Consider the following 19,844-nt stretch of genomic DNA (forward strand, 5'->3'; position numbering starts at 1 on the left):
GACATTTGAGCAGCTGCCTCAAAAATGAGAAGGGACTAGCCATGCAGGGGTAGCACTATCGTTTAATACATTTGGCTTTCTTTGTATTCTCCTTGCATTAAAAACATGCTGAGAATAGGTCTGTGAGCTTTGTCAGAGGGGTCCACTGGCGCCAAAAGGTCAAGAACCCAGGCAGGGAAAGCACTTCGGCTAAAGTGCTGGAGCCAGGAGTTCATGGCATAGGTGACTCTGTAAGTCTGCTTTCCCACCTCCTCTGTCACGAACCTAGCTCATCCCTGGACAAGGGCAGCCCCCGACGTTTTGATCCAGGTGGATTGTGAAGGTGAGAGGGGCTTGGACCAAGGCAGGAGTTAATGTCCTGCTCAGGTGAAGTCCTCAGCCACCTGACCAGGTGGCCTGGAGAAGCAGCTGCCTCCAGCTCAGGGCCCTAAGTGGAAAATGAGTCCTTAATGCCAGCCAGGTTGCGGGACCAGAAGACGAGATGCCTTGAGGAAACTAATGAAAACTTTCCCTCTCTCCCAGGGAATACAATCACCCTCATGAGATGTAGGTTATCATCTGATTTCCCACATTTGGCACACGAGCGTATTTTCAGGGCACGCTCTCTGTGGATGCCGAGGACCACACATGAAAGGAGAGAGGGGTAGAGACAGAGGAACGTTTAAACTGAAATTACTTACAGTAATGCATCCCAACCCCTAAGATATGTTCAGGAGGCTCTTTACAAGCTGTGTCACAATTCATCTTAGCTCAAACTTTTTTTTCCCAGAAAACAATACAAGGAGGTGAAGCCCTTAGTAGGCAACTGGTAGACCCGGAATTCAAGCCAAGGGCTTTCTGACTCAAAATCCCACATGCTCACTTCTTACCCAAAGCTGCTGTTACAGGCACTAGTGATTCTAATAGAGGTGATAGTAAACCCATGATTAGAATGGACAGTCCATTTTAAGCCTGGACACCTCCAGGTTAGATATTAAATATGCCATTAAAAATGATCTGAACATATTTTCCCAGATCCTTTACCTTAGGTGTATTTGAAAAATATTATAAATGTATATAATGAAGTAGGTGTATTTGAAAAATATTATAAATGAAACTGTTTTCCCACTTTTATTTCTGATTGATCAGCCATTGACAGCGGCTTCTGACAATAAGGGATTCCTTATTCCTGTTTCTTTCCCACAAGAAACCTACAACCAACATTTTGCCAAACAGAACTACACCATTTAAAGACATTCTATTTCAAGTTATTTATTATAAATTAAAATCACTTTAATCATTACTAAATGATCTTGTTTTGTTTATCAAATACCAATATTTTCAGAATGTTGAAACAATAAAACATCGACACTGAAGTTGAAATAGATGAAAGTTTTGCTTGCTTGGTGTCAAACAGGGCTTCTGTTTCCAATGAGAATTCTGCAAACTTACCAGTTATTTTACTTCTCAAAACTCTACCACTTGGGAGCACTTGTGAAGGAAAGTGACTTGAGTCCCCTGTGGGCTGTAGCGGACCCCTTTCAGCCGAGACAGAGAATGAATGGCCCCTCCCCCCGCCCCCCAAAAACAAATACTTGGTTTTTGGACGAAACCAATTTAATCATTGATGGCAGTTAGTAAAAGAAAAAGCTTTAAAATATTCTAGAGATTCCAAGGCCCTTTCCAGCACAGTGGGAAAAAAAAAAAAGATGGGAGAGAGAGAGAGAAAGACCCCACAGGAACTTGAGGGAGGAGTCAAATCCCAGCTCCTGGGAGTTTGGCACTTAACACCCTTGACTTTTTTTCTCACGTGGGAAGATGAAAAGAAATTTAATCTCAGAAAACCAGATGGGGTGGTGGGCAAAAGGCCTTGGAAGGGTTTTGCCAGAGTCCATTTCCATAGCAATGGGCTTGAGGTGTCCTTGACAAAGACAAAGGTTTTCACTGTAAGATAAACAAGCTATGAGGACCTAGGCCTGAATACTGTCTGTAGAAAATAACACCTTATCAAGACCACCTCCTCCTGCCACAAAGGTTCCTTAATGCTTATATTTGATGACACTGTGGGTTTTGACTCAATACCCAAGTTTAGTTGCAGAGACCATAACTACAATTCATCCATCAAGAGGTTTTCTCTTTTGTTGCCACAAAACTGAAATTTAAGGGCAACAATTAAAAAGCTCTACAGGATCGAAATCACTATAGCACACAGGCAAAGCGCGAAAGCACCTCAACATTCGTAAGTATTTTAATATTTCATATTATTCCCATTACCCTGGGAAGCCACTGCCCCTCCTCCCTCCTCTAAATTCTTACAGGAGGGAACTCAGCTTAAAGGGAAATCAAAAAGCAAGTGCAGCCTTTAGGTGGAATATTGATAGCTCTGTTGAATGAAAATGCAGTTATATTCTGCTTGTATCAATATCATTTATCATGTCTACAATGTTTATATCATTTGCTTAAATACCTAAAAACATCAATTAATTCAACATTTTCTAACCAGCTAAACGCTTCCAAAAACCACCAACTTTTCTATGAACGCTTCAAGGTCTTAGTTATTTCTTCCCCCTTCTTCTGCCACTCCTGTGCTCCATTATATAAATTTTACTTGCTTATGCTTTAAAGCTTTGGCATGCTCTTTAGGGACGTACCCAAGGCCACTTCGTGGATGTGCAGTCGCCCTTGGTTTAGAGCCTTGTTGACACTGTCTTGAAATTTCTCATAATGTAAACAAGGGGGCCCACATTTTCATTTTGCACCAGCTCTTAAAATTATGTAGTTGGTTCTGGATATGCCTTGTGAAAGCGTCAGTCAGGGACTGTCCTCACGAGCATCCATGGACCTCTGACTGGATCACTTGGCATTCGAGAAGCCCGATGCGTTACTGCCTCTAACACCAGGACAATGACCCCAAGGAGGCTGGATCCACCGGATTACAGCTCCATTTATTCCAGAACATACTGAGAGGGGCAGCTTACAAACCACGAAAGCATTTGCAATATCTTCCACCTCAGAGACCAACAACAGACAAACACATTTGACAACTAGAGTAAACACCCCAACCAGAAGTCCAGGGTCACATTATCTTGGTATCATTCTCACTGGGGTTGATAACACTGTACTTTCTGAGTTCTAGTACCATTGTGTTTTCTGAGATTGGGCTGCTTCTTTATCTAGATACGTACACTTAATGTGATAATCTGTCTATTTTTTTTAGAGCTATTACTAAGTCAAGGATGTATATGAGAATCGTGATCACTGTCTTCAGTTCCTGGCCTCACGCTGGCTCTTCACTCAACTTCAGTTGGGATTCTCCTCCTTTAAATCACTCAAAATGCCCTCGTCAAGGTCTCCATCCCCAGCGTGCAGTTCACCTGCAGTTTACTGGACCTCACGGTAGCTTTTGTAAACAAGGACTCTTCTCTCTGGTTTAAACCCCTCTTCTTTTGGCCCTGTCATACTGCAGACACCTAGTTCTTCCCTCTGTCACAGCAGCTTGCTGGCCGTCCCTGCCAGTGATCCAGACTCTCCCCATGACCCGATGTCCCCAGGAAAGCAGAAGAGGCCCATCCCCCATACAGGCACATTCTCAGGGGGAAAGCGGGAGGCGTATACTTTCCCCCAAAACTATTTCCAAACACTATTTCCAAACACTATTTCAGTTTTCCACCCCACGTGCCCAGCACTCCCTTGTTCGATATGATTAATCCCCACGTGGATAACAACAGAACAAGGCATCACACGCATGGGAAGTGAACACACTGGGTCCTGGAATGAGTGGAATCTCAACAGTGGCTAAAATAAATCCAGTATAAGTTTCACAGGGATAGATGCAGGACCTTCCACGTTTCCCCAAACCCACCTGCAAGCACAGCATAATCTGGGCGAAGACGGAAAAGATGCTCTAGTTCCTGGTGACAGGGACACACAACGTGAAAACGGTGCTATGAGAAAAGTGAACATGACCTAAGATTGAATTAATAGAAAATGACCCTTGGCATCCACAGATTTGATCCTTATAATTGAACTATGCACAAGATTTACGAAAGTCATTCTGTGCTCAACTGGGCAAAGAGAGGGTTGGAGCAGAGCGTCTCAAACTTTTATCAAATCAGCTGGAGATCTTGTAACAAATGCAGATTCTGATTCTGCAGGGCAGGGCTGGGGCTGAGCTACCTCCTGGTTAAATATCTCCCTGGGGCTGCTGCTTTGACTTCAGCAGATGAAATGGTCTCTTGGGTTTTTTCCAGCTCTAACTCTCTGGGGTTGGCCAATTCAGCCGAGCCCTGGCACAAAGTTCATCACACTGATGAGTAAGATCACACTTCCTCCAGAGTTTTCTGTCACTATTTAACCAGAACTCCAGATTCCCCGTCCTGCATTTATGTTTTGGAGACCTTTGGCAACTATTTTTAGAGGGAATTCGGGACTTTGGTTAAAACAAAGTTTTTTGGCTTATTGTAAAGAGGGAAAAAAGGTCAAGGCCTCCAAAATTAAGATGTAACATACAAACAAGGTCACCTGAGCATCAACCAGGACAATCTATTAAAGCAAACCAGTGTTTTGATTCCTCAGTCCTGTTCTACCCGAGTGATGCTGCCACTGGCTGGTTCATCCATGTTGAAAATGATGCTATTGAAGACATGGTGAAATGCTTCGATGATGTTAAATTTTAAAGAAGGCTATGTACCTGCGCTGCCTATTGCTGACAGAGACCCAGCCCTTTCAGCCTGTCCTGTCCTGATGGTGCTGGTATTCTGACCTGCAGTCTTTTCACAGAGGCCTGGAGGGGGCTTTACACACGAGGGTGGGGTGGGCCAGAGCGGACAGCACGATATCCATCCCCTGGCTGCCCTGGGACCTTGCCTTTGAGCTTCCGGGACATGGTCCAGGTCTAGGTGACAGAGGAGAGGAAGCGTTTTCAAAAGAGCCTCTGAGCAAAAACAGGGCCATTCTCAGAAGGTGGGGCTGTCTCCCCATCCTAGCGAGGAAAACAGCTGGAGAGACTTGGGGAAGGTCAAGGACACAGCAGTGCCCTTGAGCCCTCCTCCCCCATCATATTAAATTAAGATTTCTAATATTATTTTTCTTTCATTTTCTGAATTCTTCCCTATATTTTCATTATGATAATAGGGAAAATTTAGTCTATTTCCACACATTAGTTGTGAATCAGAACCCAGCCTGGACCGCATGAATAGGTGACTCTCAAACAGGCCACATTTATATACAACTTCTCTTTTTATTTTTTAAATTGAAGTATAGTTGATTTACAATGTTTCAGGCGTATAGCAAAGTGATTCAGTTTTATATATATGTGTGTGTGTGTGTGTGTGCGTGTGTGTATTCTTGTTCAGATTCTTTTCCATTATAGGTTATTATAAGATATTGAATATAGTTCCCTGTGCTATATAGTAGGTCCTCGTTTCATATACATCTTCTTTAATACATTTTCTTTTCAAACAAACCAGTAAAAACCAAATAGCCTGTCTTTCTTGCACACTGCAGTAGGATTCACATGTAGGTCCCCCACTTTGAGCAAAGTGCACATCTTCAACCAATGGACTGTGGACGGTGAGTTCTCTCTGTTTTAGTCCTAAGTGGCACTTTCCATACTTGCCCCTCCCCCTCGGGTCGGCACCTCAGCACAGACCTCCCCCTACTGCCTCTCCAATCCTCTGCCCTTTACACTGGACAAGCTAGCATGGTGAGGAGCCTAATTCGTTTACAGGAGGATGTCAGCCCTTCTTTCAACCTCTGAGATTGGTTCCCCACTGGCCAGTCCAGAACTTCTGTGAGTGCGGCAATTGTTCCCTCCTGGGGGTTGCAATTTCCAGAGCCCTCCCTCACTTGAGTGTCTTGAAACCGAGGATCTAAACTGATTGACTCAAGATGAGCATCCTCTCAACATAAACAGTAACTAGTACAGTATCTGAAATCAACTTTAAGAAACTTCAATATAAAGACAGTGACTTGGTGCACGTGATATCGTGTGTGTGTGTGTGTGTTACTTAGGTTAAACTACCCATTTGCAGCTGGTATTAAAATCAATGATGCGTCTCTTGGGGTGGTCAGGGCGTATTCCAATAAGGAAGACTGTCCAGGGTCGGGGCACTCACCATAATGTTCTCTGTCTCCATCAACACCAATACTTTGCTAATTAGCGAGGAAAATGTTTAAAATGGGCTATTAGTAAAATTAGTGGATTGTAAACAGAATCACGAACAACAGAAATAGAATCTCATAAAGAGAATTTCATGGTAGTCAAGATATTTATATAAATTAAAATATTTTAGTGGGACTTCTGGCTATGGTAAGTAAAGAGGTTGACAAAAACAGTTATATAACTGAACAAAATTTTCAAAAACAACCATTTCAGGATTCTGAAAATAACCAACAAACAACAAGCTGGGAAGCTTTTCTTTATGAAAGGCTGCTAGGGTTTCAGGTCAGACTGTGAGAGAGAGAGCAGCTTTCTGCCTGGGTCTACTCCATACTCACCCCCGCTCCCAGGGCAGGGTGAGCCCTGAAAACCAGCAGCTTTAGTGCTGGAGATGGACGGCTGACTTGATTTGGAGCAGAGAGTGGAAACAGATGCTCCGTGATGCTGACAAAGTTGTAAACTCAGTAGAAAACAAATGGGGAAACCCTGTAGTTTGGCTAGCTGAGGTTGCTATCCTAGTAGGGGAAGATACAGATGGCTAGACCAGCCAAACACTTAACAGGGGATCCTGGGCACATGGGCATCAAAGAAGGACCAGATCAGCTCTCCATACTTCCCAGGCTTTTTTTATTGAAAAAGACTAAAATAGTTAAGAAAAGATTTAACAAGGGAAATTCAAGACCAAGACACTGAAAACTGTGAAACATTTCTGAGAGAAATTAAATAATATCTAAATGAATGAAGACAGGTTTCTTACTCATAGACAGGAAGACTCAATATTATTAGACAGCACTTCTCCCCAAACTGATCTACAGATTCAATCTAATCCCTATCAAAATCTCAGCTGGTTCTTTTGTAGAAATTGACAAGCTGATACTAATGGAAATGCAAAGGACCTAGAACTATCAAAGCAATTTAGCAAAAGTGAAGTGTGGAATGGCTTAAATCACCCAGTTCAAAACTTATTACAAAGCCAAAGAAATCCAGACAGTGTGATGTTAGCACAGGGACAGACACGTGGGTCAATAGAACAAAAGAGGGTCCAGAACTATACACTGAAAATCTAGCTGATCCCTTCAAATATTATTTCAGAATTATTTGAATATTGAATTTGAAATTACTTCATTTACAGAAAACTGTCTTATGCACAAATTTTCAGGGAATGTTTGACCACAGAAAACGAGGCACATCTTAACTTAGTCAATTTTAATAATTAAAACTAAACCAACAAGGTTGGAAGCTACTAAAGGCACACTAGATGTTATGCTCATATTTCTAAAGAGAATAGGCCATTCTTTCATTCATTTCAGTAATAAGTGATTTCTATCACACAAAAATCCATCTGTGACATAAATTCTGTATGCCTTTGTTCTGTTCCTGAGAAGACCAGGCTGGCTTAGCCCAAAATGCCTGGAGGAGAACTGCTGTTCCCCACTTAAACAACGTCCTCCAAAGGCAGGCAGGTAGAGTTCCTTTAAATAAAAACTCTATATAAAAATGTAACTCCAAGAGCTAGTCAACAAATGCCAACAAGACTGAAGTCAAGGCAAAATAGAGTGTTCTACAGTCACAGTCTTCAAACTAAAAGGAAACACGTTGCAGTAGAAATGCAGTGTTTAATCAGAGTTCTCTCTCTGTTTACGGTGACACTATTTTACAGCAATAAGTGGGGTGATATTGGTGGTCCAGGCATTCAGAAACAAAAATCCCTCCAAATTTGAACTGATGGACACACGTAGCCTAGGATTCCTTGGGCACTTCTCGTGCCTGCTTGACTACAGCTCTAGGGGTTCAAGGACCAGTGTGCAGAACTCTAGAAACTCAACAAATACTTACTGAATATGTGAGTTAATGAGTTGTGGGCTTGAGATGCCTAGAAGTCAGTGGCTCCAAATCTAGAAATAAGATTTTGTTAAGTATGATCTGGGCTTTAAGCCTTATTCGTCATTCAATATTATTTCAATTACAAAAACGTAATCCTTTTTTCTCCTTTGTACTGAACTGGCATATGGGGAAAAAAAGGTTAATAATCTCTTCAAGCTGTCAAGCCCCTCCTGATTTCCAGATTCTGTGGCTCTTCTCTCTCTGTATTGGACCCCATCTGCGAGCAGGGAAAGTATCTGGATTTAATGTTTCTGCTACTAGGTTGTCCCTGGTCATGTGTTTTGGTTCAGAATGTGAGCTTTGGTCCCCAGAATGTTTGACTATCTCCTACCGTAGCTTGGTTACCTGCATTCTTGTTCCCCATCCCTGCATCCTGTCTGGGTACCTGCTAAGGCCTCCCAGCCTTCTCGAGCTGACATCTGTCCTTTCCCAGCCCATCTCTGCCCAGGAATCATCACTCCGCCTCCTCATTAGGGACTTTCCCAAATCCCAACTGCCTGTCTGTCTGAACCTCTCAATACTATCCATCCACTGGGTTCCCTCACAGCCCCTGGTGCTTGTCTGAATTGGGACTTTCATTCATTCATCCAACCAATATTTACAGAATCAACACTAAATGCCAGACGCTGTGTAGGTATTAGAAATAAGAACAAAAATCTCTGCCCTCCAGGAGAGACAGGCAAGGTAACAAACTGTTACAAAATGACGTGCTGGTCAGAGGTGTGCACAGATTGCTATGGCAACAAGCAGGAGGCACACCTGGATGACTGGTGGACCAGAATAAGGCAGTGTCACAGGTGAACCACCATGTCACATTATGGGAACCACGGATGCGTCAGAATGGCCCCAAGAGGGTAAGCAGTGGGAGAAGCAGCTGTGGAGAGGTTGGAGCAGGGCCAGACCACAGAGGGCCTTGTAAGTCCTGCTCAGTAGAGGGAGAAGCCACTGAAACAATTCCACAGGGATGGGATGACCCCATCAGCTTCACGGCCCGTTAACCCCTGGGAGGCTTCAGATGCCAACGGCTTTCTGGGCCCCAGGGAAACTTTTATTGGCCACATTAGACTCATCCCAGCATCTGCAGCCCGGCTGGCCATTCCTGCAGAACCTGCCCCAACCCAGCAGACGGGCCGGGTCCAGATTCCAGCTCCATCAGTCTGGGGTTAGTCAAGTACAGCACCCTCCAGTACCGTTAAGCCTTTAGTTGAGAGCTGGTCTGCAGGTCAGTGTAGGTGGGCTGTGGGTGTGTGTGGTGTGTGTGTGGTGTGTGTGGTGTGTGTGTGGTGTGTGTGTGGTGTGTGTCTGTGGTGTGTCTGGTGTGTGTGTGGTGTGTCTGGTGTGTGTGGTGTGTCTGGTGTGTGGTGTGTGTGTGGTGTGTTTGGTGTGTGTGTGGTGTATGTCTGTGGTGTGTCTGATGTGTGTTGTGTGTGTGGTGTGTGTCTATGGTGTGTGTGTCTGTGGTGTGTCTGTTGTGTGTGGTGTGTGTGTGGTGTGTGTGTGGTGTGTGTCTGTTGTGTGTGGTGTGTGTGTGGTGTGTTTGGTGTGTGTGTGGTGTGTGTGGTGTGTGGTGTGTGTCTGTTGTGTGTGGTGTGTGTGTGGTGTGTTTGGTGTGTGTGGTGTGTGTGGTGTGTGGTGTGTGTCTGTTGTGTGTGGTGTGTGTGTGGTGTGTTTGGTGTGTGTGTGGTGTATGTCTGTGGTGTGTCTGATGTGTGTTGTGTGTGTGGTGTGTGTCTATGGTGTGTGTGTCTGTGGTGTGTCTGTTGTGTGTGGTGTGTGTGTGGTGTGTGTCTGTGGTGTGTGTGGTGTGGGGTGTGGTGTGTGTTAGGGATGTAGAAGGAAGAAAGGCTCTTATTTTGCTGTTGGAGCTTGAAGGGAAGTCATAAGCCAAACACTGAAAAAACCTTCTAACATGCAAGTGACCAGGCCCCACCCCAGGCCACATAAATTGCAGTCCCTGAGGCGGGGCCCTGGGCATTCATGTGATTAAAATCTAACCAGCAGCCCAGACAGAGAATTTCTGAATTAACTGTACCTGCTCTCCACGCGCAAAGAGCTGGCCAAGCAGGTGAGCTGTGAGGCCCCCTGAGACACAGGAAGTCTGGAGGAGTAGGTGTCACCCAGCAGGGGGTTTGGTGAGGAAGCTAACACAGGGCACTCGCTGCCCTTCCCCTCTCCCCTTCCCTCCCCCTGACGGGGCCTGCTTGTTGCAACCTGAACTTATGTGACTGGGAGCAAGCAAAATATACATGCTAACTTCCACCTGTGCTACCTGAATCCCCTCAGCCATGATTTCTCATGGACAACATTTCTTTCTAGCTATGCACTTGGACTTCCTCAAAAACAATTCCATCAAGAATGTCCATAGTGGAATCATAATGAGGAAAGCGGCTGAGAACGAGGACCTCAGGACACACCCCGACTTGGGGCCTGGAAGGTCGAGGGTCCACTACACGTTCGGTGCATGAAACTGAGCAAGTAAGTGAATGAGCAAACACGGGGAAAAATCTAGAAACACTGACTAGAAATGACGACGATCCCACAAGAAAACATTATTCCCTACCCCAAGAAGGTATCAAGGATTTAAAATGCCCACTGCCTTACAAGAAGAGCAATGGCAGCTCCCAAAGACATTTCACAACGTTCATGGATATCTCCAACTCTCCCCACCCCAAACTTCTAGAATGAACAACAGTGCAGCCATGAAGCCAGGGCAGAGTTGTAAAGAGTTGGAAAACCAGATCACGTACAAAAACAAAGACAGACATGCCTGAATTGGAGATTCAGAAGGAAGGGGCTGAAGGATGGACAGTGGGAATTTTGAAGATGGGGAAAGAGTGCTAGCCCACCACAGGACAGAGCAACAGGGACAGAAAGTACACCAAGTGGCAAAGATAGTTCTGGAAACAACTATTTAAACTAGAAACCCAAAAGGCTCAGCTTGAAGGCCGGTTGGAAAATTCCTTCCGCCTCTGGTATCCACATAGGAATAAGGTTTCCTGAAACAGATTCTAGATCCTACTCAGACCTGTGGAATCCTAATTCCCTCCAGTGGTACGAAATCTAGGAAGCTGGAGGACCTCCTGCCCTGAGAGGAGCCGGGCTCAGGGCTGGGTTTGCAATCCAGGGGCTGGGTAAGGGTTTCATCATTGTTAAGGCAACCCCGTTGCCTCTGCGGGGGCTGGGGGGCGGTTTGTTGGCATTACTGCCCTCTCACTGCCTAGGATTCAGGTCCCAGCACTAGAACCTGTGCCCGCAAGTTATCTGTGTGTGGAAAGAAATGCGGGGAGCTAAGGTTTTGCTCTTTGAAAGAAAAATGTCCCCTCTTTTTGACCTTGATCGATGGCATTCTGGGCAAGCCATCCACAAGAGGACCAGATGGCAACTCTGGCTGGATGGGAACCCTGACTGATCACAAAATACAATGCAAGTTCAAAAACGGACACAGAGGCCATAAAAACAAGTCTGCCCTGGGGCGGGGACCAACTGGCCATGGGGGATCGGCTGAGGCTTCAGGTAGAGAGTGGGGATGCCACTCAGGTGAGGGAGTCATGGGAACAAATCACACAGCCCAAAGTCAATACCTGACTTTGTGAATCTGGGGGGATGATGGACGGCTGCGGCCAGCGGGTAAAGCCAGGGGTGCATTATGAAGACAGTGGTTAAGGAGCACCCGTCTCACCACCATGTGGGACTAGATTAGGTGAGCGGATGCTGCCATCAGAGACTTATTCCAACTGGCTGGTTATAGCCATCTGGACAGACAGTGATCATCTGCAGTGTAATAAAGGGGAACAAAGGCAAAAAAAAAAAAAAAGAAAAACTCAGGGACCTTTTTAAAGGAAGAAACAAAAATGCAGAGGGATGATTTAGATAGGGGGAATACAAAAAAAGAAAAGAAAGAAAAGGAAGATGAAACCAAGGCGACCGAAAGAATGCCATAAACTGGGAAAAATAGGGAAAGAAGTCATTGGAGCAGGAAAGAATTCCTGTGGTGGGCCTGAGATAACAAGATAATCGCTTTTAGTGAGTAAAATCCTGCCATTACAAAGAGGGGTGTACAATAATCAGCATCGTGGAGTGAGGTTTTTCTCCGTTCTGAATGTCCCCTCTTAACTAAAAACGTTCTGCTAAACTTAAGCATCTTTTATATTGTTGTAAAGAGTTTCCTGAGGTTCTGGCAGGAAATTAGGGAGCAATGCAACAAAATGCAGGAAATCCTTCAGGGAATGGGAAAAGATGGCACTTTCCATAAATACTCATGGAGCTAAATCTGACATTCCCATCAGCAAGGCAGGAGGTTCTCTGGCACAAGAACTGGAGTCATACTGCCTGCTGGGCCAGCAGATCCGACTTCAAAGATAAGTTCAGGAATGAAGAGATTCAGACTTCAAATGGTTGAATCAAAAAAGGGAAAAAATGCACACACACACTGAAATCAGGATCTGATGTGTTTCCACAGCATCGTTTCTGGATTAACCTCTGAGGTAAATGCTTACCTAGGCAAGAATGTTATCCACCACGCTGGTGTGGAATCTCAGTGTTTCCATTGTCTGTCTCCTGCCCCTAAGCAAGACACAAAATCACTGGGAACAAGTTACCCCAAAGAAAGCTCTCCCGATCCAACCTTGAGAAAACAAAGACACTGGTGGCAAGCATCTGTGCCGTGAAATGGTTACTCTGAGCGCTGTCACCTCAGTACAAAGGACATGAAGATGCAATGAACCCAGCTGGAGTGCGGCATTTTACATTGAAATAGCTCCCTGGCAGGCATGTCCCAACAGAACCCAAGTTCACGAACTTACCTAAATTACTTCTATAAAGGAGTTTTTTCTCCTCATTAATTTTGAAATGCATTTATTTACTCAACTGTCCATGGATACACGCTAGGATTTTAGAAATAAAACAAGTAAAATAATTATTTGCAAGCATGTAAATAAGCTACATACATCCTTCTTAGGAGACTATAGTTTATCTTGTTCATCCAAACATTTCTGAGGAATATCAGTGACAGGTTCAGCTAAGGTCTCAGAGCAAGAGTTCTCTCTGGTTATCTCCACTTAACTTTGTATTCAAGGTACAGGCTTAACTTTATTCATCAGGAATTATTTTTAAAATTTAAGTTTTTCTGTGTCTGCCATTGTCGTTCCAGTAATAAATCATACTTTTTGGAAAAATAAATAACACACTATCCTTAACTTCTGATAGAGTTATTCTTAAACTTAACCTCTCTACATCATAAATCGTCTAAATATATTTTTAAAAAATTATTTACGGCTTCAGGAATAGCTTATTAATGCTACAGTAAGCAATACTTTCAGAAGGAATACAGGGTCATGAAAGCAATCAATGAGCTAGTTTTTAAATTCCAAAAGATCTAGGAAACAAGGCTCTAATAACGTCTGTCAAAGGCCACGTTGAAAGGGACAAGTTGGAAAGTGAAAAGTCGGTAAGTGTAGACATTGATTAAGTGATGCATTTAACATCTGGCAGCAGGGATATTAAAGAAATAGTATGAAGGAAGGGCAGTGGAGCTAGGAAGAGTGTTTCCTGTTTTATCAGGAGATAACTAGTACCTTTCTTATACTATTAGGAAGTGCTAGGGAGGAAGCAGGTTTTAGGAAGTAGCTTGCTTTTAAGAGTTACATGAAGAAACATCTAAGGAAAGATACTCAAGAAACTAAAAATCGTAGTTGCCTCAAAAGTAGGTGACTTAACCTTTTCTATATACCCTTTGGTATCTTTGAACTTTGTACCATGGGCATGGATTACCTATTCAAAAATAGTTTTTAAAGTTACTTGATTTGTGAATAAAGATATTAATCTCAATGTGGCTCAACCAAGACAGGTGGTTATTAACCACCAGGAACATTGCACAGCGATGGACATTCAGATGGGAATAAAACAGCCCCTGCCCTCAGGAAGCCCAGGCCAGTGGGTGAGACAGATCAGTGAGCCACTTGCTTAGGCCACCAGGATAAGGACAACAATAGCGCTAAGGGACCAGAGCACCAGGAGTCCAGGAAAGGGCACATCATAAATACTTCAGCAATGACGGGACCGGGAAGGTTTCTGGGGGTTTTAGACTGCAAATGGGAGGCTTGTCCAGCACTGAATAGCCCATGCGCCCGGCATCGCTGGTCAGCTATGAACAGGGGCACATTCGTCCCCAGGTAACACCCTGAGCTCTGGGCCAGCAGGCCAGCTGGGTCCCAGCCTCCTCCTTTAGTCCCATGGGATTCTCCAATGTCATTTTGTGTGTCCGTGTTATGAAGTCAGGAGTTTGAGAGGCGTTAGTTAGTCCAAGCCTATAGCGTGGTGCTTCTAGAAAAATCACGGTGATGGTGGTGCTAAAGATGGAGAGGAGAGGAAGAGGGAGGCCCAATGAGAGAATCGTCACAATATTTCATGGGAAAGACAAACAGTTCCTGAGCCTAGTCAGCAGTGGGGACAAAAATGGGAGATGGATTGCACAGAGTTTCAAGAGGTAAAATCAACAAGTTTTACCGCCCAAATGAATGTGGGTCCAGGATGGTGAGGACGCACCGCAAGCGGGACAGTTAGACCATCACCATGGACTGCGTGCCTATGATGCTGACATCCCCAACGCTGGGCCAATTTTCTCCCTGTGTTACTGAATCACATCAGTTCTCTGCATTTCACAGATCCAGAGGTGTTGAGAAACTTAACCAACATCACGGCTCATCAAAGTGACAGGTCTGGCATTTGAGCCCAAGACTACTTGATTCCAAACCCAGACTCCAAATTCCAGACAATATAGCTGGGAAGAGGGCCTCCCAATAGTTCTGTGCAAAATAGTAATAATGATGTTTAGATAATGCTTATTGAGGGCTGATCCTGGGTTAGGCACTGTTCTAAGAACTTATCTTGCATTCTTTCATTTCATCATGAACAGTCTCTCCAGGGAGGCACCATTACTACTCCCATTTACAGATGGTGAAACCAAAGCACAGAGAGGTTAAGTAACTTGCCCAATTTCCCACAGCTTGTAAAGCCAAAAAGTAAAACACCTAAAGCTTAAAGGCATATCTTGTCATTTCTCCATACAAAACCTACTGTAGATGATAATGAATATCTGTAGGAACTTACGAATGAATTATTCTAAAATTGTAGGGTGTCTCAAGAAAGATTACCTTGAAATAAGTGGTCATATAACATTTTACAATACTCGCGATTCTAAGAGTAGCACGAGACACTATGGAACAGCATGTGTTTATTTCATATCCTTGTTGCATTTGAACTCTCGATCGTGCTATATTAACTACAGATGTAGGCTTTATATTAATGTCTGGAAAAGTGGAAGAGAAAAAAGGAATGGGCCAAAGTCTGGGATACGTAGGAAGTGGGCAGTGATGTTTTTATTATACAATCCTTGTTTCCAACTACTGAAATCAGTATTTTTCTTGGCCCTTACTTGGGGAATACAGCTACAGGAAAGAAAAATGAACCTTTGAAAGCCATTCAGGCACACACTTCACTGGGGAGCACATACACGCTAAATTTGAATGCTACATCATTTATGAGAATGAAGTAAATTTCCTCTAGTCATAGAATAGATTTTTTCCTCTATCCTTGGAATTGTCTATTTTCACTAAGGAAAAAAAAAAAACACAGTTCAAAACAAGAGTTGCTGAGCTGACCTGTGAAGCAACTATAATCCATGTAATTGCCAGCTGTGGACGAAACACAACATTATTGTTAGAAATATACCACCTAGTATTTTATACTTAGGAATAGCTCACTTTACACAGGTTACATCTCAAAGGAACTGAGCTATTGGGTCACATACCATGAAATGTAAAGTAATCCAGAGAGGCTGTGAAATGATAGAGAATTCCTAATAATCTGAATGCTAGAGGATGATTGTTTTAAAAAATATAAGCACCAGATAACTAACTAACTCACTGATGATGCTAGTCAGAATTATTTTATTATTATATTATGACCAGATTACACCATTTCACTAGTCATTCATGCTATATATATGGGGACCCAACTTATTTTTTAAAAAGTCAAAACTCCCTTAAAGGTGCCTGTTAGGAAGGGTGATGGTTGTGGGGTGAGGACTGAAAATCTGGAAGGTAGTGTGAAAGATTCAAAGGCTCCCACGCAGTGGGTGGTTTTCCGCAGCATCTTAAAGCAGGAAAGCCCCACGCGGTCCCACTTTCTCCAAACACCATTCACAGCCGCCCAGGCCAAGTGCTGAGCCCAGAGGGGCGCGGAAAACACTCAGGGCATCTCCCCAGTCCAGGACTTTCAATTTCTTAGAACAAGGAAGCTGAGTCCAGCTGTTCTCCCTCCACCCTGTGGGAAACCAGGCTTTTCACTGTCAGCAACCCTAGAGAAAGGCGTTCAGCTCAAGGAGTCCAAGCCCGCTCTCCCGCAAGGCCGGCCCCTTTCTTCCCGGGATAACTATGTAAATTCCCTGCATCCCAGCCCCCGCCTCGCGCAGAGCGGACGCCCAGACATTCAAAGCGTGTCGCCCGCTCCGGTCCAGCGCTTCCACCACGAATGCGCCAATGAATGGGACGGGCTGCAGAGTTCACAGCTCAGCACGGTGCCAAACACCCATCTTTCCCACGGGGTATTGCGCGTTCTGCCTGCCTTTTTTTTTTTTTTGGAGTTTAGTTGCTTTACAATGTTGTGTTAGTTTCTACTGTACAGCAAAGTAACTCAGCTATACGTATACATATATTCCCTCTTTTTTGGATTTCCTTCCCTTTTAGGTCACCACAGAGCACTGAGTAGAGTTCCCTGTGCTATACAGTCGGTTCTCATTAGTTATCTGTTTTATACATAGTAGTGTATTGGCATATATACACCGCCTACCTACTTTTGACCTGTACTTTCCTCCGTTTTTAATGACACGTGTATTTGTGGGAGCATGCCCGCGGTCACGTATTGCATACATTAAGACGTTTTCAACAAATATTTGTGAACGCCTAGCCAACAGCCGGCGCCGGGAAGACTTAGCCTCTGGGGAGAGCGGGCACGGTGTTGTCCACAGAAACCGGAGGGGGGTTTCCCTTTCTCTGGGGCATTGACAGAAGCTTTGAAAGTTCGCTTCGGGTTTCTGTTCTTCGCCAACCTTGCCCCGCGAGTCAGCGTGCTCGCGCAGCCAGCCAGCGTCCAAGTCCCTCTTCGCTCCCGCTCCCTCACCCCGAAGTGACCACCGTCTGTGCTGCGAGGGAACTGCCGGTTCGGCCACTTCGGGGCCTGCACCCAGCGCGGCCGGGAGGCGCGGCCGAGCCCTGCACGCCGCCCGTGGCCGGTTCCCACGTCCGCTCCTCCCCGCGCACTCCCCGCGCGCCGGCCCGCCCCGAGTGGCCAGGGTACCGCCCCCTTTCCCGGCCGCGGACCACCAGCTTTCCGCCGCCGGACGGTGGCGGGGACTCTGTGGGCGCCTTTCCCATTCATTCTCCGCCCACCCGCCGCAGCTCCGACCGAGAGCCGGGCCAGCGCGGCTCTCCATAGGGGCTCCCGGGTCGCCAAGCCTGACCCGGGGACTCAGAGCCCGAGGAGGGGAAGCCCGAGTCGCGGATGAGGGGGCTGCGTCCGTCAGGGGTGCTCCCCCAGCCCTCTCCCCCGCGGCCGGGCGACTTTTCCAGGGGCCGCGCGGGAGACCCACGCGTCTGTTCCCCGGTCGGGGGTGAACGCGGATGCGCGCACCGACCTCAGGCGCGGCCAGGCGTGGGGCTTTGTCCCGTAGCCTCCCGCCCGCCAGGGGACCGGGACGCGACCCGGGCTCACCTCTCTGCTGGCCCTGCGCGGCGACCCAGAGCAGTGAGGCCAGGAGCGCCAGCCCCGCGCCGCCGCCACGCATCTCGTCTCTGCCGCTCGGGTGGCTCCGGGGAGAAACCCGCGACCGCGCGCGAGGACTCGGCGGAGCGCGAGCTTGCGCTGTCCGCCGGCCCCTCGGACACACCCCCGTCGACCTCCGCCGTGCCCGGCCCCGCCCCACGGCCGTCGCCAGAGACCCCTCCCCCTGGAGACCTCCTCCCCCTGCCCGGAGACCCCTACCCAAGGAGACCTCCCGCCCACTCCGAGAGCCCTCCCCGTGGAGGCTCCTCCCCCCGGAGACCTCCCCCCAGCCCCGAGAGCTTTCCTCCCCCTCTCCGGAGACCCCTCCCCACAGAGATTCCCTCCCCCCAAGGCTCCTCCCCCCCGAGGACCCCGCGCTCGGCCCGCGGGGCCCGCCAGAGCCATCCCCCAGCTCGGGGGTGGTGTGGGGGTCGACCCGGTGCAGCCGCGGGCTCCGAGTTGGGGGGCGGGCGGAGAAAGTGGGATGGAGGGGGTTGGGGGGAGTTCTGCCGAAGTTGGCCGGGGCGGATGGATCCGAGAAAGTATTTGCCCTGTTGACCTTTCCCGGCCCAACGCGGCCCTGCAGCAGAGTCCGAGGCCGGCACCCCGCGCCGCCGCCGCCGCCGCCGCCGCCGCCGCCGCCGCCGCCGCCGCCGCCGCCGCCGCCGCCGCCGCCGCCGCGCCCGCCGCTCCTCCAGCCCGCGCCCGAGGGGCCCCGGCCTCGCCCCGAGGATGGGACCCCGGGCCTACTGACCGGCGCCCCTGTCCCCCAGGGGGTGGTGGCCCGGGCCTGGCCGAGAGCCTCACCTCCCAGGAAGGGACTCTCTGGGGCTTTTAGCTGCCAGCCTCCCTGCTCTGCTGTTGGTAAAGGATTTTGTGAAGATTTTTCTGAAAATGAGTTGTAATTTGTTTCCCACTTTGCCTAAGAAAGGCAAGAAGGATCGCTTGGATTTAATTATTATCATTAGCATACCCTTACTGTTCAAAAAAGAGGTCTTATGGGGGGGAGCGGAGTTCAGTCTTAACAGGAGATTTCAACAGCTTTGTTCTTTTTTCAAAACTACATCTGGTCCCCGTTAAAGAATTTTTAATTTCCTCTGATTTTTTTTCTATTGAAAGTATTCATAACACTTTGCAGATCTCACTTTCTCACAATATAAACATGCAAGATAACGTTATGGCCCACGCTCTCATTTTTGTCTTTTTTTTTTTTTTTTGCCTGATAGGGAGATAACTTTATTTCAGTTGTGTCAATCAATTTGACAACCTCACCAATTACAGTTTTTCTCAAGACATATCCTTCCGCACTTAATGAATAAAATATTATAATATTAGCAATTATTATTACTTTTAATCATAGAAGTACAGAACAGGTAGAATTTGGCCCTTTAAAAAGGATGCAGGGCTTCCCTGGTGGCGCAGTGGTTGAGAATCCGCCTGCCAATGCAGGGGACACGGGTTCGAGCCCTGGTCTGGGAAGATCCCACATGCCGCGGAGCAACTGGGCCTGTGAGCCACGATTACTGAGCCTGCGCGTCTGGAGCCTGTGCTCCGCAACAAGAGAGGCCGCGATAGTGAGAGGCCCACGCACCTAGATGAAGAGTGGCCCCCGCTCGCCGCAACTGGAGAAAGCCCTCGCACAGAAACGAAGACCCAACACAGCCATAAATAAATAAATAAATTAAAAAAAAAAAAAAAAAAAAGGATGCGATATGGTTGGGTAAGAAGGTACTCATCACAGTACTGAATTTAAAATGCAGACGTTCTTAACTATTAAAATATTTAAGTATTAAAGTATTAAGTATTTAATTAACAAATCAATGATGACATTCAGTATTTAATAAGTAATCAAGGATTGAGCATTTAATATTAAAAGACAGAATTACAAGTGTTTCTGCACTGAAATAACTTTGTATGTACATTATACACATACAGATTTATCTTTTTGAGTGTCTTAAGAGCATTCATGTAGATTAGCTCATGGGATCTTCCCAGTTCTAGA

General features: G+C 46.4%; 1 protein-coding gene across 2 annotated transcripts in view; it reads right to left on the reverse strand.

Moving 5' to 3' along the window:
- Positions 1-17,920, reverse strand: part of LAMA1 (laminin subunit alpha 1) — a 149,987-nt gene extending 132,067 nt beyond the window's left edge. For both annotated transcript variants that reach the window (XR_009697434.1, XM_061170462.1), the window contains exon 1: positions 17,792-17,920. Coding sequence is in view for 1 of the 2 variants with exons in the window: in XM_061170462.1 (XP_061026445.1) it covers positions 17,792-17,864 (73 nt within the window). In the remaining variant the exon portion in view is untranslated. The remainder of the gene's footprint in view (positions 1-17,791) is intronic.
- Between the last annotated feature and the right edge of the window lie 1,924 nt (positions 17,921-19,844).

Source organism: Eubalaena glacialis, chromosome 15, assembly GCF_028564815.1.
Source record: "Eubalaena glacialis isolate mEubGla1 chromosome 15, mEubGla1.1.hap2.+ XY, whole genome shotgun sequence".
Classification (NCBI taxonomy): Eukaryota; Metazoa; Chordata; class Mammalia; order Artiodactyla; family Balaenidae; genus Eubalaena; species Eubalaena glacialis.